We start from the raw sequence: 16,880 nt of genomic DNA on the forward strand, positions 1-16,880 counted from the left end.
AGAAATGAGGGCATTTTTCCTCAATACACTAGCACTTTGGCTGTGTACTCTCCAAATGATGCAGGCACAAAAAGCTGCAAAACACTGTAATTACTTACTATTTACATTCTCCTGTTTCTTTATAATATGCTGAAATAGTACATTGAACAAGTACTTTAACTGGCTAAAGACAGCAATACACAGTGACAGATAGGCAGAAAGATAGACAGCTGAACCAAGCAGTATAATCTAAACTCAAAGGATAAATTGACAACCAAATAAACATATGCAACTAAGTGAGCAGTTGCATTATATTCAATATTTAATACAGTTCATCCGTATCATTACAAAAACAAACATAACAGAATCTAGATTATTAGTGATGATTAGAAAGTTGTTTAAGCCTTGCCAGCAGAGGGCAGTAGAGAGTAAAAAAAACATTACCACATAAGTGTATGAAAGTAATGTGTAGAGAGTGTGTGTGTTTTACACTGACATTTCACACTTCCATATTTTCCATATAATATCTCAAATGTTCAAATAATCAAAGAGAGAGAGAGAGAGAGAGAGAGAGAGAGAATCAGAAATATGTTGAAGAGCAAGAAAATCAGCAGGCGAGTTATTGTTAGATGCTTCCTGACCTCCCATCATTTCACTTGAAAATCTGCACACAAGACAAAGGAATGCCACAGGTGTTGCTACAACAGAAGCACACAAACCATTTCCAGACTAAACTGTTATTGTTACAGAGAACAACATGTCTCAAAAACCCACTGAGAAAGGTTATGGCTGTGGTGAAAAGGTTGAGATTTACCTACCGACAAAGACATGGAAAATGAGAAAAACCTGGAGGGAGAGATGACCTTTAGAAAACCCTGAGCTCTGGCACATGTCAAGACAGTTTAAATAAATAATGAAACTCTTGTCTAGCTTTGGCTAATGCACTAAAATAAAAATGTGGCACTCATTCAAGTGCTTACCAGAACATTCACCTACTGTTTACTTCAGTAATAGTAATTCTTGTACAAAAGTAAGGCTGAAAATATAATGCAGCAAAGCAAAATAGTCTCAGACAGTTGTATTCATCTGCTCACTAGAGAGAAACATTTGCACAATGAGCAACAGCCTTCTGTTACCTGTGACTGTCTCGCCTGTAAGAGTGTAAGATCAGGCGTGATGGAAACTGTGCGAGAATCCTGTACACTTGTATCCCATTTCTAGATTTAAAGATTGAACCTCTGACTGGATTAGATAACTTTGGCAGGATTTTTTTTTCTTACACATCTTTCACCTAGGCTACGTTCAGACATCAGCAGAATATGATTCCGTCCTGTTTCTGAATGCTATATACGGTCATGTTCACACATACTTCAGTTGTGAAAGAGCGCCAGCTACATAATATAAACAAAGTGACTACATTGATGTTTCAGAAGTTCCAACCAAATTTTGAGCATTATTTAAGTTGATGTGTGTTGTATTAACAGAAATGCAGTTAACAACTAGTTGTCTATCATGCCACTGTACAGATGAAATGTGAAGAACTGTCAGTCTTCATAGATTTACACCTTTACTATACAAACTATTAAATACAGCAACAAACGGGGGGAACTGTCAGGTCAGAAAGTGAAAACTGATTTTTACAGATCTGAGAGGATGAAAGCCTTAATACCAACAAAAAGTGTTTGTTTTTTTTTTGTTGAATTTGTTGAGCCATTCCCCTTTTGAAGCACATAACATTAAAATTGCATACTCTAACTTAAATGGTTTTGGAACCCTTTGGGCTACAGGCATAATTTGGTATTTTCTAAAAGAGACACTTAGGGCATTATTTTCCCAAAAGTAATGCAAGTAAAAAGTATAAATGTTACAAAAGCCTAAGTATATTTGAACTTAAATGTTTAGCCCTGAACCTCTTCTTTTTTTTAATTCTCATTCAAAGAATATATGTACACACCGACCAGCCACAACATTAAAACCACCTTCCTAATATTGTGTAGGTCCCCCTCGTGCCGACAAAACAGCGCCAACCCGCATCTCAGAATAGCATTCTGAGATGATACTCTTCTCACCACAATTGTACAGAGCGGTTATCTGAGTTACCGTAGACTTTGTCAGTTTGAACCAGTCTGGCCATTCTCTGTTGACATCTCTCATCAAGAAGGCGTTTCCATCTGCAGAACTGCCGCTCACTGGATGTTTTTGGGACCATTTTGAGTAAATTCTTGAGATGGTTGTGCATGAAAATCCCAGGAGATCAGCCGTTACAGAAATACTCAAACCAGCCCATCTGGCACCAACAATCATCCATGCGATTATCTAATAAGCCAATCGTGTGGCAGCAGTGTAGTGCATAAAATCATAATTATAATTATAATTAATAATTATAATTATATTTACTTATCACACATTATACATTTGCACATATACAGTGAAATTCTTTTTTTCCACATATCCCAGCTAAGCTGGGGTCAGAGTGCAGGGTCAGTCATGATACGGCGCCCCTGGAGCAGATAGGGTCAGGGGTCTTGCTCAAGGGCCCAACAGTGGCATCTTGGCGGTGCTGTGGCTTGAACCCATGACCTTCTGATCAGTAACCCAGAGCCTTAACCGCTGAGCCACCACTGCCCAACTGATGCAGATACAAGTCAGGAGATTCAGTTAATGTTCACATCAACCATCAGAATGGGGGAAAATTTGATCTCAGTGAATTCGACTGTGGCATGATTGTTGGTGCCAGATGGGCTGGTTTGAGTATTTCTGTAACTGCTGATCTCTCGGGATTTTCACGCACAACAGTCTCCAGAATTACTTCGAATGGTGCCAAAAACAAAAAACATCCAGTGAGCAGCAGTTCTGTGGACGGAAATGCCTTGTTAATGAGAGAGGTCAATAGAGAATGGCCAGACTGGTTCGAGCTGACAAAGTCTACAGTAACTCAGATAACTGCTCTGTACAATTGTGGTGAGAAGAATAGCATCTCAGAATGCTATTCTGAAGTCAAGTCATTTTTATTTGTATAGCACCTTTCACAACACACATAATTTCAAAGCAGCTTTACAGAAAATCGTGCATTAAAAGAAAATGAAACTGTAATATCTATAAAGTCTTAGAGTCATCATTGTGTAGTTTGATTAAATATGATTTTGAATAGTATTTAAAAAGAATTAATTAAATAATAATTGTATTTAGAATAGAAACCCTGTGAGCAAGCCGAAGGCGACTGTGGCAAGGAACACAAACCTCCATAAGATATTGGTTAATGGAGAAAAATAACCTTGGGAGAAACCAGGCTCACTGTGGGTGCCAGTTCCCTTCTGGCCAACATCATGAATATATTGCCAGTATTACTTAATTATGTATCGTGCAAGTCATGGTTTAAAATTATTAAACTAAGTAAGTGTTAACTGTAAAATTAATGATTAATGTCTTTGAAGTTCATCCTGGATTAACTGCAGAAGTTCACATAGATGCATTGTCCTTTGTTAGTTTGCTGATGAAGGGTTTTGTTGGCAGTTAATTGATAGTCTATGTATTCAATTATAAGAGTGTTGTCCATCATTAGACCGAGGTGATGCAGGCAGAGATCAGTGAGGTGCATCTTGGTGCTGTTTATTTTGAGATGCGGGTTGGCGCTGTTTTGGAGGCACAAGGGGGACCTACACAATATTAGGCAGGTGGTTTAAATGTTGTGGCTGATCGGTGTATATGGACTCACAGCCACAAGTCTTAAGGCAGACTAATTTTTTTCATAAGAGAATAAATCTTGTATAGTTTTACAACAGAATTGCTGCTTGGGGTGTGTTATGTGGTGGAGAATGTTTATGCACAATTACTCTACAATGTAAACAATGGACATGTTCATGTGTTACGCACTGAATTAATCTGTTGCTCAATATTTCATAATGTAGGTGTGAATTCCAGTATTGCTTCTGAATGTTGTCATTTTTGCTCCTGTCATAAATTATAATGGTGCTGAAATATTCCAACAGTAAAACTGATCAAATCTCGAAGCTGATATACAGTTTGACAACATTAATATCATTTTTGGATGGCACAGTAAACGGTAAATGTAAATATCCGTAAATAAATGTAAATATAAATATATTTTGATTTTCTGGATAGACAAGACCTCTAAGTCACTGTGTAATGAGCAATGGGACAAGGAATGACAGATTGAAAAGGTCACCATTTATCATATATTATAAATAGTTGTTACTAACAGCTTCTGAACTGAAATAGATCTGTTTAGATCACTTGCAAATGAAATTATTATTTACTTATTGTTGTGTCAGCATGTAAGAAGGATAGTACATCCATGCCACAAGGGCGAGCTCTTACCTCGTCCCATTCTGATGTGAACGAAGGTGATTTTTCTAGACTCCTCTTGGCAGTGCTGCAGTTGGACACAGACTCACTTCGTCCACCCAACCCAGTCTCTTCCTCGCCGGGCGGGGACACGAGAAGGTCCGAGTCGGATTTTGAAAGACTCCGAGCTAGCTTGAGATCACCTGGGGGAGGCATCCTCCTCGGCGACGCTGAATCACGAGCTGGCGAGCTGTGTTTAGTCGAGTCCCGTGGCTCTTTGTGAACTGTGGCGTAGATAGCGTTGGGGTCGTTGTGCTGAAGAACAGCTTCCATGGTGGCTGAGGTGGGATGGGGAAGAGGGGCGGAGCTTTTGGATGTCGAAGTGTTGGCACCCTCAGTGGACTTCACTGCAGAAGACGGCAGTCTGAAAGCTTCCTCCCGACAGTCGACCACCGGTGACGAACCGTGAAGCAGACCAGTGAACTGCTCAGGGACGTTGCCGCTTATATCCTGACTGTGCGATGAGCTCTCTGAGAGAACAGAGGAAAGAGTGAGGGAGATTTACAGACAGACTGGGCAGGGATATCTAGTCTGGCTAACATGAAACCGCCCACACTACTGACTGTCCACTGTCTCTGAAACAGATCTGTTTTTATTTTCAAACTGGAGAAAGAGAAGGGTGTAGATGTGAGAAAGACAGACAGGTAAAAGACAAACAGAAAGAAAAGAAATTAGCAACAGAGGGACAAGCTCACCGATTCACAGAAGTTCCCGAGTTAGAAAATTCAAAGCCCAGCCTATGAGCAGTTGACATTTCTCCATAGAGATTTGTTTGTGACTAGCTTGTTTTATTCCCTCTCTCTCTCTCTCCCTGTCTTTCTCTCTCACTTGCTCGATCACATTGCTAACAAGCAGAGAGCTTTATAAGGCTTGCTTCCAGGATTCTCTTCATTATGAGTGACATGCTTGAAACAGGATACCACAGAGATGACTGGCCAAGAAAACACACACCATTCTGTCACATGTTCTGTGTCTTTTAAAGATGAATACCTTGCTTTGTGATTACAAAAAATCCTTTTCCTAGGGTACCACAGATATGATTGCAATTTCTAGGAAACATGTTCTATGCAAGTACGTTGAATGCAAACACTTCTAGTTACTCAAGTATTTTTTACAACAACATTGCCTTTCGGAAAGTGCTCTCAGTAAGTGTGTCTGTAAAGCTGGAGTTGCGCTGACTGCCCCATGCTGATTACTACTCCCAAAAACATTGAGGTGGTACTTGAATTGTTCCGATGGAAGGAAAATTTCTTATTAAGGAATTTATGCACGGTGAAAAGGCCAATTCACACTGCCCTAACAAATGCCAACAAACACCAACATCAAACACTTGTTGGGTTTTGTCGGATAAGTGTGAGCACCCTTTTGGCATTTGTTGGCGTTCATTGGCGTCTGTTTTCACCGATTCAACATGTTTAATCAGTGTTTGATGGGTCTTGGAATGTTTGAGCAGTGTGGTATGATTTTCCAACAAACTCTGACGTAATCTGACTTCATCGCGAACCGTTGCCATGACAATGAGGTAAGCTTCACAGTCAATTCACAGAAAATGAATGCGAGCGACCGCACCTGCACTGACGGAGCAGGAGAAACACAGTCAATCATGAATAATCAATTTATGTTGCAAACTTGTTAAAGAATTCCGTTCCTTTCTAAAGAAAACAATTTTATGTCAGTGTTGGGTTCAGCAGTTTGTGTGAATGACACACGTGAGGGAATATGTACAATTAGGTAAGACACTGACGGAGATTAATTTGTGCTGAAGCGCTCTTTTCACTCACATGAAAAACACAGATCCTTTATTTCTCAAAATATGATTGCAGTTTCTGCAGAACTGCAATACTATTAACTTATATCTGTAATAATATAAAATATTAACTTTCCCTACATTTTTTTCGGGTGCTTGATTGCCCAATGAATAAGTTCCCAGCAAACCCAAAACATTTTTAAAATGTAGTTGTGTTGAACAGGCTATAGCCTAGTGTCACTACATGCTGAACATATTTAATCAATTGTACATAAAATGTATATTAAATCGTGCATCCTGGCCAGTCATCTTCAAAGGCGAACAACTACACGCAAAGACGCAAGTTTGTTGGTGTTTGTTGGATCAGTGTTAGCACGACAGTTTTGTTTCTCAACATTCTAAATACAACAGCCAACTTTAGAATGTTGGAAGTATTGGTGTCTGTTGGCGTTTGCTGGGGTAGTGTGAACTGGCATAAAATGGTATGATTAATTGCGTATTTAAAAACGAATCACTCTAAATTAAAGGTGCAGTATGTAAGATTCAGAAATACTTGTTATTAATGTCACTTGTGGCCGTTAAGTGAACTGCAGCCAGCTACTTGTTGCTCGTGCTCGTGGACACACTCCATAGGGATGCAAGCATCGGCCAAAACAATGACGTAACGTACAAAGAGACAATGTGATTCACCGGCATCATGCTGACAGATGAGGTAGCATAATTAAAATTACACAGTTATGATTGTTTTACTACAAACTTTGAGACTGTATATTATACTTGACTCTCCAGTGCTGGAACAGGGCTAAAACAAAGTTACGTTACACTAATGAATGGGTCTTTGTGCATTATCTTGAACATTGTCTAGCATTCATTTAATGTGTTATTGTAGTTTACCTTGCTGAATAATTACATATTAGCATTGTTTATGACAGTTACTGTGCAGGCAAGATCAAGTTAGCTAAAATGACACAGATCAATCCTTATGGCACTATACTTCACATGCTTTGCAGTTATGTAAGCTTACCTGTCCAATAAGAAGAACACCAATTCAGGGTCGGTTTTGATCCCCAAAACCGAACGAAGTTCCCTCCAGGAATCAAATGCCATGCCGATGTTCACTCTAGTTTTCGCTCGACCACGATCACGTTCCCGCTTAGCCAGACGGGATTCAGTAGATACATTTTTTTATTTTATTTTTTGGCTTACTGAGTTTGTGTAGGAGTCGGTGTTGTGCTGGGAACCAGACGTTTGCTGGATTCCATCTCTAAGATAACGTTACCTAGTGTTGCAGTTTGTTGTCGCTGTTGAATAGCGGAAGAGAAGCACTGAGGCAAGGCTCTCGGGAGAAAATGAAAATCAGGCATGAAACTCGGGCATGAAAATCAGTCTACAGGCTTTAATAGGCAACCTAGAAAGTCCGGGAAGGGCTCATTTTTTAAGTTTCGTTACAAGCCGTTCACACATTGGAAAAACAAAGGCGAATATTACATGAAAATTGTTACATATTGCACCTTTAACAGCTTAAATCGGCAGTAACAATAGTTGACCGCTGTGTTACGAAATGTGTCAGAACACAATTCATAACGTAAAACTAAGTATGTAGTGTTAAGTAACAATAAGTCGCATTCTCAACGTTGCCACAAGGAACGTCATAATGGTAGTTCCTGTAAAATGTCGTCTTCTACTGTCAGTTTTCTCTTTCAAGTCATGGTGGAGCAATGGTTTGAAGAGAATCTTGCAGAGCAAATGAAGGTCAGCTAAACTAGACTTGTTTAATGACAAAAGTTTTGAAGTTCACTTGATCGCCTCCTTGTGTACTGATGTCTGTTTCTGGCACATTATTGCAAGAACGGACACTATATAAGGGGACTGCATGCTTACTGGCCGAAGAAGAACCTTGAACTGAACTAAAAGAACACAAACGCTATATTCCCAAGTGCAAAAAGAACTTGGAAGAATACTTGTCTTTGATCATTTTACTGTTGTATACAGTGCTTGAGTCTGACCCACATGTCCCGAATAGAACCCAGGCGACTGGGCAAACAGCCTCCGCACTCTGATATATCCTGGTGTTGCAATGAGAGGCTTGTGGTGTTTGGTGACAAGGAGACCAAGTCAATTATGTCAGACACTATCAGTGATTCTGCACATCTGGCTTTTATTCGTCCTTCACGAACAGATGCTTGCCGTTTCAAACTTGCTTGTGTGCACAGTAAACTTTTAAAAAATCCTTAGTCCAGAAACATATTCCACACAAGAACATAGATGCAAATGCTGAATCGAAAGACAGTCCACACAGTCCAGCTGTACATACTTAATGTGTGTTATTGTCATAAAAAGCCTCAGTTCTCAATGGGGTGATAGAGTTTCCTTTCAAATGTGTGTGCCATTAAACCGGATGTACTGTATCATAATTCAGGTAGTTAGCTATAGACTAGGGCTGCCAATCGATTAATTTTGAATCAAATTAATTAGAGACCCCTGCTTTCTGTTCATGCTCCATTCAGCCGTTTTTGAACACAAGAAGATGTCTTGCTGCATGAGGTTCATTTTGTGCTGCCTGCTCTTGGTAAGTGTCTGTGAAGCTGGAAATGCGCTGACTGTCACCTGCAGACTGCTACTTGCAAAAAAATTAAGGTCGCACTTCAAGCTTGACTGCTCCAATGGTGGGAAAATTCCTTTATTAGGGAATTTATGCACAGTTAGGGGGCATGATAATTTGCGTTGGTTTTTTTAACACATTAATATTTATATAATTTATCACACTAAATAAATGCACAAAATCGACAGCTCTACTATGGACATGTCAAAAGATTGACTAACTTTACATTGCTCAGCAAGATTCTCTTCTAATTGTTGGTCGCCATAACAGTAGTTGACCTGAAAGAGAAAACTGACCGAAGAATAGGTTTTCACTCATTTTGAAATCGATCTTGCGCAGCTAAAAGCCTTTAAGTTCAAGTACTTCCATAGCTTCAATGTTTAGTTCATGACAAACTACAATTTAGCAACAGTTAGCACAGAGATTTTGAGTTTTGCTCTTGTAAGTGTTCTAAATATCTCTGTTATCTGAAGCATGGTGACTGAATTAACCATTCCTTCCCATGTAAGACTGTATGCATGTTGAAAGGGTTTGTTTGTAGGCACATACAGACATTCAAGGCTACAACTGCAGTTCCAATCCTTTTCAAGTAAGTGGAACACCCAACACGCACACACACACAGCTTAAGCCTTCTATCTGTGTTTGCATTAGCAACTATGTGCCGAAGCCCAACCTGTGATGTCATTTTAATTCAGCAAGACCCTCAGGAGAAAATGAAGTCAGCGCTGTTCTTCATCCAAACCCAAGGCCTTAGAGTTAACAGTCCACACAGCAAGCATTTCTCAGAGTAATAGTCAGATGTTTACTGAAACAACATGTCCATTTCCAGTAACTACAAGCATGTGATGAAGTATGTTTAAATTAGCCATTGCAATAACAAGTGTGTGCATGTATGTTGAATAACAACTGTGTTTCATGACATTCTGTGATATTAACTTCGCCACTACTTGTAATAAGAATGGTGATCAAGACACTGTAATATAATTTAAAGCTTGTGTCTTAGAAGTATAAACAGTATATAGTTTGTCAAGTGGTCAAGTAGTTGTAAAACGATATATCGCTGAGGCCAATATAATGACCAATATTTGGTATTTTTGTAATTATTAAGCATCTCATTTAAACAACTAAGCCGAAGTGTGTTTCTGTGCCACTAGCTCTACTGAAAGGAATGGTAAAAATAAACATTGTTTTCAAACAGTTTCCAAATACGTTTACAGTATGAAAAAAACATCAACCAATGAATTAGAGGTCGACCGATAGTGGATTTTGCCGATACAATAACTAAGGTGGTGGAAAAGGCTGATAACGATTAATTGGCCGATAGTATTTTAAAATCTATTAATAGAATGTTAAAAAAAAAAAAAAAAAAAAAAACATCTTATTCTTTCCTTACTATAATGTGCACAGACAAAGAGTCCAAAGTCAATCAAATCTCAGATGTAGTATTGTGCAACCAAAATCCCAATAATAACCAGGAAAATGAATATTTGGTGCATAACGCCGGACTTTTAAGTACAGACATGCCTGAAACAAACCAGGGCCTTTTATTTTGAAATGATGAAAAAACTATTGACATAGATTTTTCCGATTACAGATAGTTCCAAAATATCTGTAAAAACCAATATATTGGTCTACTTCTACTATGGATGGCTAATTTATCTGCATATCAAGCTGGGATTTTAGAAAGTATTTCAACACTGAAAAAGTTACACACTTCATCTTTAAAGATGCACTCAGTAACTTTTTGCTCGTGTCATCTTGGACTTACAGTGACACCTAGTGGTGTGGATGCAGCATCATTCAAAATCAATAGTTTTCAGTTACAGACACCACTGTAGAAATTCACTATTCACAATCAGACATGATTAATTTAATCCAAGAGTGAAAGTGTCCAATAACAAGACAGTTACTGAGATTTAGCGAGTAGTATTCAGCTGGTCATGTGATTTTAAAACGGCAGCCCCCTAGAGGCCACCCCTGCCCCATGTAGAATAAAACAGCTTTTATAAGGTTACTGATATGACTAGAGTCCTCATCTCATGTGAGTGCTCATGATTTTATACATATGTTTCAATATTTCAATTAATTTCTTTAGGAGTGAAACTTTTTTAATGGGGAAAAAAATTACTGAGTGCACCAGTAATATCTTTCAAAGATTGCAATTCACAAACCTCACAAAATCATCTCAAATCCTTCATCTATAAAGCACCAAGGTAAGACCCTCCCTAAAATTAACAATACATGATTGCAACGCTCCCACTGTGAGCCCCAGACATGAGAAAAATGCAGGGCTCAAGCCATTTGTATGTGTTGGTGTGTGTCGACAGGCTGGTTTCCTGCGGCGTAATTGGCAGGTGCTGCACGTGGTACGGTTGTTGAGGTGACAGCTGAAGTCTGTGGAGCTTGTCGAGGAACGTGAAGGAGATGAGAACAGACATTTGGCTGTTTGTTTTGAAACATGAGGCGAGTGTGGGGCTTTAATATCAGTTCCACTGATGCTTGTCACACCCACCAAGACTACAAAAAAACAACTGCATTGGAGTTGGAAATTTCTACTGTGCTACAATCTGAAGGCTTTATACATCTGTTCTAGCCATTTATTTACTCACAGTCAGACGATTCTAGCCAGTATTTAGGGACTTTCATCTCAGACCCCCATAAAATATGTCATTAACTCAGCAGTCAGCACCCTTAAAGTTTTGAGCTCTGTAGAGTGTAATACAAGTTTAAAACTAAATTAAAACAAGTGCATTTTTTTGAGAGGTACTTGGACATTGCAACTCTTTGTAATCTTGCACATTATAATATACTAACTTGCACAATAAGAACCTGTATATTATTTGTACTTTTTTTTTTTATATTGTAAATTTTGTTTATTGTGCATATTGTTCAATCTTGACATGTATGTAACATCAATGTGTGGACCATGCACCCAGGTTTTCCACTCATAATTACGCGAGTACAGGACGAAGTAACAATAAAGTGATTTGATTTATAGTAATATAAACTCTTAAATGTCAATAGGTCAAAGAAAATGTAATTTCTCATGTCATGACCCCTTTGATCATATTTAATTGTATCCCTCCCTTTATTTAGTGGCAGAGTATGACACAGCTGCGAGCGGCAATATTCTCTAGCGTGCAAGGAGATCGGCCTCAGACACACACTACTCTTCTCATGTCATATTTAAACAAGGAGTCGAGAGACCCCATAAGGCTGAAATCCTAGAACCACCCCTGCTCAAAGTTCCCCTGCTGTTCCCTTTATACTAGTATGGCTGACATTTCTTTTGGACTCTTATGCTGGTAATGCTAACTAGAGTCATGTTACACTGAGTAAACATGGTTCTAAGTTAGTAAGGATTTCTGAAGGATGACTTTGAGGGATCAGAGAGGGACACAGGGACAGATGCTCAGGGACAAACAAATGTGTCTACTTTTGCATCGTACCAACTTTCTGTAAGAACAAGCAAGGTGTATAATTATAGGGTGTCTTAACTTAGCTCAAAGACAAGAATTAGATGGCAAGCATTTACAGAGAGAGAGAGAGAGAGAGAGAGAGAGAAAAGAGAATGACATGTGGCCTTGTTTTGTATGTTGAACTGTATCTATTGCAGTTACATCACATGTGTCCCTTCACTTGAATGTGTGTTGTGATTTTCTTGATGTTTACTATGTGATTAGTAAAGTGAGCTCCTTAAGCATTCACAAACACATATTTGCTTAGCTATATAAATAAAGACATACCGTAGACTTCAATTGTTATATAAAGCTAATTAGAATTACTATAGAATAACTAACCCACACCCGAACCCTAAAAAAAAAAACTTTTGCATTTTTTACTAAACAAAAAACTAGCAAACCAAAAACAAAATGCAAAACACAAAACGAAACACAAAACTAAACAAGACAAAACAAATATCAAAACAAAAAAAAATAAATAAATAAATACAATCAAAACAAAACAACAATCAAAATGAAATAAATAATATTTTAAAAAAATATCCAAAAGAGGACTCCCTCAAAATGTGCCCAAAGGCAGGTCATGTTAGATTCAGCACACTTTAGGAGACAATGTTATCCTCAAACCATAGCCAAGCATGCACACAAACACTCACACTTACCTCCAGACGTCTGGCCTGTGCTAAACGTAGGTGCAGGTGGCTGCAGTGTGTTTGTGTTAGATGATGGAGGTCGTAGGTCAATGTGTGCGGTGGTCTTCTGCTGTAACAATAACACCAATAATATTCACACCTTCAGGGATGTCTACAGCTTTTCCTTAGCTGCAACACCCCTCAAACCCAAAAACACACAGTACAACATCTAAATCACACGCACGCACGCATGCGCACACACACACACACACACACACTTGCTGCATACAGATGATCATTAACTGTGTATTGCACACCAGACTGTGTTCAGACAGTGTGACAGATGTGAGGTTGCAAAAAAGTAAAGTAATGAAGAACAACTCTTAAAAAACATTGTGAAGAACTCACCTGAGGTAGAACGCCGTTGGAAGACTTGGCTGAGACTTCCTCATCTAGAGACAGAGACATTAAATTATAATAAAAGATACAATTCCATAAAATAATAGGCAACAAAACTGAGTTTAACACTTAGAGTTAGGGGTTTAAGCAATAGTAATAGTGATGCTTCTATTGGAAAACACCTCTAATAACACTCATCCTTTAAATTTGGGACAAATTTCTTTCACTTTCAAATTTTGCCTCACATTTTATATTAAATGAATTACTTTCCCAAAAATTACATGTACTATGTCTATTCTAGCACAACAGAATGCTTTTGGTTGTTATTTGCATAGAATTCACTGTCATTGCTATTTGGAAAGGATCCAATGCAAATTATCCCATGTATTATACACGCAGGGGAGGGGCGTCTCAGCTCTGTCTGCAAAGCTTGTTTTAAGTATCAAAACAATAAAAACACTTACATCATCCTGCCATAGTGCTGTTTGAATGTGTAAGAGTGTATGTACCTGTTTTGTTGTGTGTTGTGTTGGGAATCTTGGTCTGTGCAGTGAGCAACAGTTCATATGTGTGGTCCTCCTCCTCCAGCAGCTCAACACGTTCATCCACACTGCTGTTGGTGTAAACCGCCTGCAGAGAGAGAGAGAAAAAGAGAAACTCGGTTCATGCTGAAAGCTCTGATGGTAAAAGCAATTAACAGCTTCACAGTCTAAAGCGCCATGAAAACAATGCATGGATAACCATTCTATAAACCGCGGATTTTAAAAGAGCAAAGTTTAATTGGCTGAAGCTTCATGAGTTTGTGGTTATTTTGCTAAAACTGAATGAACATTTTTCTTTTTTTTTTTTTCTTTTTTTTTTTCTTTTTCTTTTTTTTTTAAATACAGTGGGGTTCAAAAGTCTTAATCCACATTTAAAATCTGAGATTCAAAATCTAATTTAAACATAGAAATAAAGTTTTAACATTTGGACATTTTGTAAAAAAATAAAATAAAATAAAAATAAAAAAAATTACTTAAGAAATACTTCTGATTCTACACTATTTATTTTTCTTATTTAAGTCACTAATCAAACCCTGCAGAGAAAAAAAATCTTAAAACAGCCAAGGCTGGTTTGCTGGTCTTAATTGATCTCTCATCCTGGTCTGGCTGGTCTAGGTAGCCTGTTTAACAGGGGTTTTTAGGCAGTTGTGAGCTGCGAGATCAGCTAGACCATTTTAAACCAGCTAAGACTAGCTTAAATTGGTTTAAGAAATATAAGCTCGGCTGTGTCAATTCTATTTAGGAATGAAGCTCTGTTTAAAGTAAATGTAGCCTATTTTAGTACCATTCCGATTTTGCATGGTGTATTTGTGACACATACTGGCGGCTAAAAGTTTGGAATAATGTTCAGATTTTGCTGTTTCAGAAGGAAAGTGGTACTTTAATTCACCAAGTGGCATTCAGCTTATCACAGAGTATAGTCAGGACATTACTGATGTAAAAAACAGCACCATCACTATTTTAAAAAAGTCATTTTTGATCAAATCTAGACAGACCCCATTTCCAGCAGCCATCACTCCCACACCTTATCCTTGAGTAATCATGCTAAATTGCTAATTTGGTACTAGAATATCACTTGCCATTATATCAAACACAGTTGAAAGCTATTTGGTTCATTAAATGAAGCTTAACATTGTCTTTGTGTTTGTTTTTGAGTTGCCACAGTATGCAATAGACTGGCATGTCTTAAGGTCAATATTAGGTCAAAAATGGCAAAAAAGAAACAGCTTTCTCTAGAAACTCATCAGTCAATCATTGTTTTGAGGAATGAAGGCTATACAATGCTTGAAATTGCCAAAAAAAGATTTCATTCAAAGGTGTACACAACAGTCTTCAAAGACAAAGAACAACTGGTTCTAACAAGGACAGAAAGAGATGTGGAAGGACAGATGTACAACTAAACAAGAGGATAAGTACATCAGAGTCTCTAGTTTGAGAAATAGATGCCTCACATGTCCTCAGCTGACAGCTTCATTGAATTCTACCCGCTCAACACCAGTTTCATGTACAACAGTAAAGAGAAGACTCAGGGGTGCAGGCCTTATGGGAAGAATTGCAAAGAAAAAGTCACTTTTGAAACAAAAAGAAGAGGTTAGAGTGGGCAAAGAAACAGACATTGGACAACAGATAATTGGAAAAGAGTGTTCTGGATCTTAACCCCATTTAGCTTTTGTGGGATCAGCTACACTGTAAGGTGCTTGAAAAGTGCCCGACAAGACAGCCACATCTATGGCAAGTGCTACAGGAAGTGCAGGATGAAATGTCACCCGAGTATCTGGACAAACTGACAGCTAGAATGCCAAGGATCTGAAAGCTGTCATTGCTGCACATGGAGGATTTTTTGATGAGAACTCTTTGAAGTAGTTACCAGTGTATGTTTTTTTAATGAAAATTAATCATAAGATGCTTCTCATTAGAAATACTGTAATACAGTACAAAATAATTCTGTCTGGACACAATTGTATTTATTAAAATCAGCTTAAAAAACTAAAAAACAAACAAAAAAACCTTTAAAATGTCCTCCAGTTACTGCAGTATATTTGCGAGCCGCAGACACAGAGAGATTGAGTGTTTTAATCGATATGATCACTTAGGAAGTCGGCATGTTGTTTCTGAGAGCTCTGGTACCCTACGATCAGCCATATTATGCCGACTTACTGACAAGCACCATCTCCTCTTAGACGTTTTTGCATCGGCTCAAGCATGTTTACCTTCCCTTGTAGCCAACAGGAAGCATGCTGCTTCAGCAGTGTGGGAGACACGGGTTTAGATCCTGCATTGAAACCAGGAAGCAATCGTATTCACATAATAAGTAACGAGGGCGATTCTGAGGTTGCATTTTCCCCTCTAACATTATATTTTTACTCCACTGATGGCTAGGTTTAGGTTTGGGGTTGGGGGGGGTCCAGTTTATAAAACATGCATTCCTCTTCAATGTTAACAGCCTGTACAGTTGAAAACAACTCACTTTTGGCACCCCTCTGTGAACATTACACCCAGAAAACGGAGCTCACACGTGGCCATTCGCACAACAACAGTTACTGCTTTCTGTTTTCAGAAAACAGATGGTTTTCAACTGTTTCTGATATCACTGTGAGATCCGTTTGTTTAATGCTGGTCATGGGCGGAGGAGTCTTTCACGCTGAAAGGTTGCTGTGTGTTCCAGAGATGCCCTCGTGTAATTCACAGCATCAATATTCATGTGGATGCTGTTTTATTTGGGTAGATGTGCGGAAACAGCAGTCAGCGAGCAGCAGAGGCAGATTCAACAGCCTCTACCCCACAGACCACAAGATTTACCAGCCCAAACACTGCATATGACTATTCATTACATACTCACAAAAATACATTGTGCTTCATCCAGAAATTTAGTAGTTATTAGGGAGCACTGACAAAAAAAAATTGTATCATTATAATATGATTTATTTTTTTTTATTTTTTTTGATATGGCAGTAACTTGTAAACACCATTGTAATAATTCAGCATTCAAAGTATTATCATCTGACACAATCTTTGTACCATGGTTCTGTCGCAATACTTTTTTTTAAGGGAAAACAAACCAAATAAGAGCTACTTCCAAATAACAGTTCACATCTAAACAAATCTGGTGATGACTGGACACAATTTGTAGGTGTAAAAAATAAATAAATTGC

At 38.3% G+C, this 16,880-nt stretch overlaps 1 protein-coding gene across 6 annotated transcripts in view; it reads right to left on the reverse strand.

Moving 5' to 3' along the window:
- Window positions 1-16,880, reverse strand: part of LOC127418878 (ankyrin repeat and SAM domain-containing protein 1A) — a 171,063-nt gene that overhangs the window by 56,098 nt on the left and 98,085 nt on the right. For 4 of the 6 annotated variants that reach the window (XM_051659750.1, XM_051659752.1, XM_051659751.1 and 1 more), the window contains 4 exons: window positions 13,696-13,816; window positions 13,196-13,239; window positions 12,818-12,917; window positions 4,318-4,814 (listed from right to left, as the gene is read on the reverse strand). In XM_051659750.1, coding sequence (XP_051515710.1) covers window positions 4,318-4,814; window positions 12,818-12,917; window positions 13,196-13,239; window positions 13,696-13,816 — 762 coding nt within the window. Of the gene's footprint in view, window positions 1-4,317; window positions 4,815-5,039; window positions 5,163-12,817; window positions 12,918-13,195; window positions 13,240-13,695; window positions 13,817-16,880 lie in introns of those variants that run through there. The other 2 variants (XM_051659749.1, XM_051659753.1) reach the window with 2 other exon arrangements.

The sequence above is a fragment of the Myxocyprinus asiaticus genome, chromosome 28 (assembly GCF_019703515.2).
Source record: "Myxocyprinus asiaticus isolate MX2 ecotype Aquarium Trade chromosome 28, UBuf_Myxa_2, whole genome shotgun sequence".
In the NCBI taxonomy this organism is placed as follows: Eukaryota; Metazoa; Chordata; class Actinopteri; order Cypriniformes; family Catostomidae; genus Myxocyprinus; species Myxocyprinus asiaticus.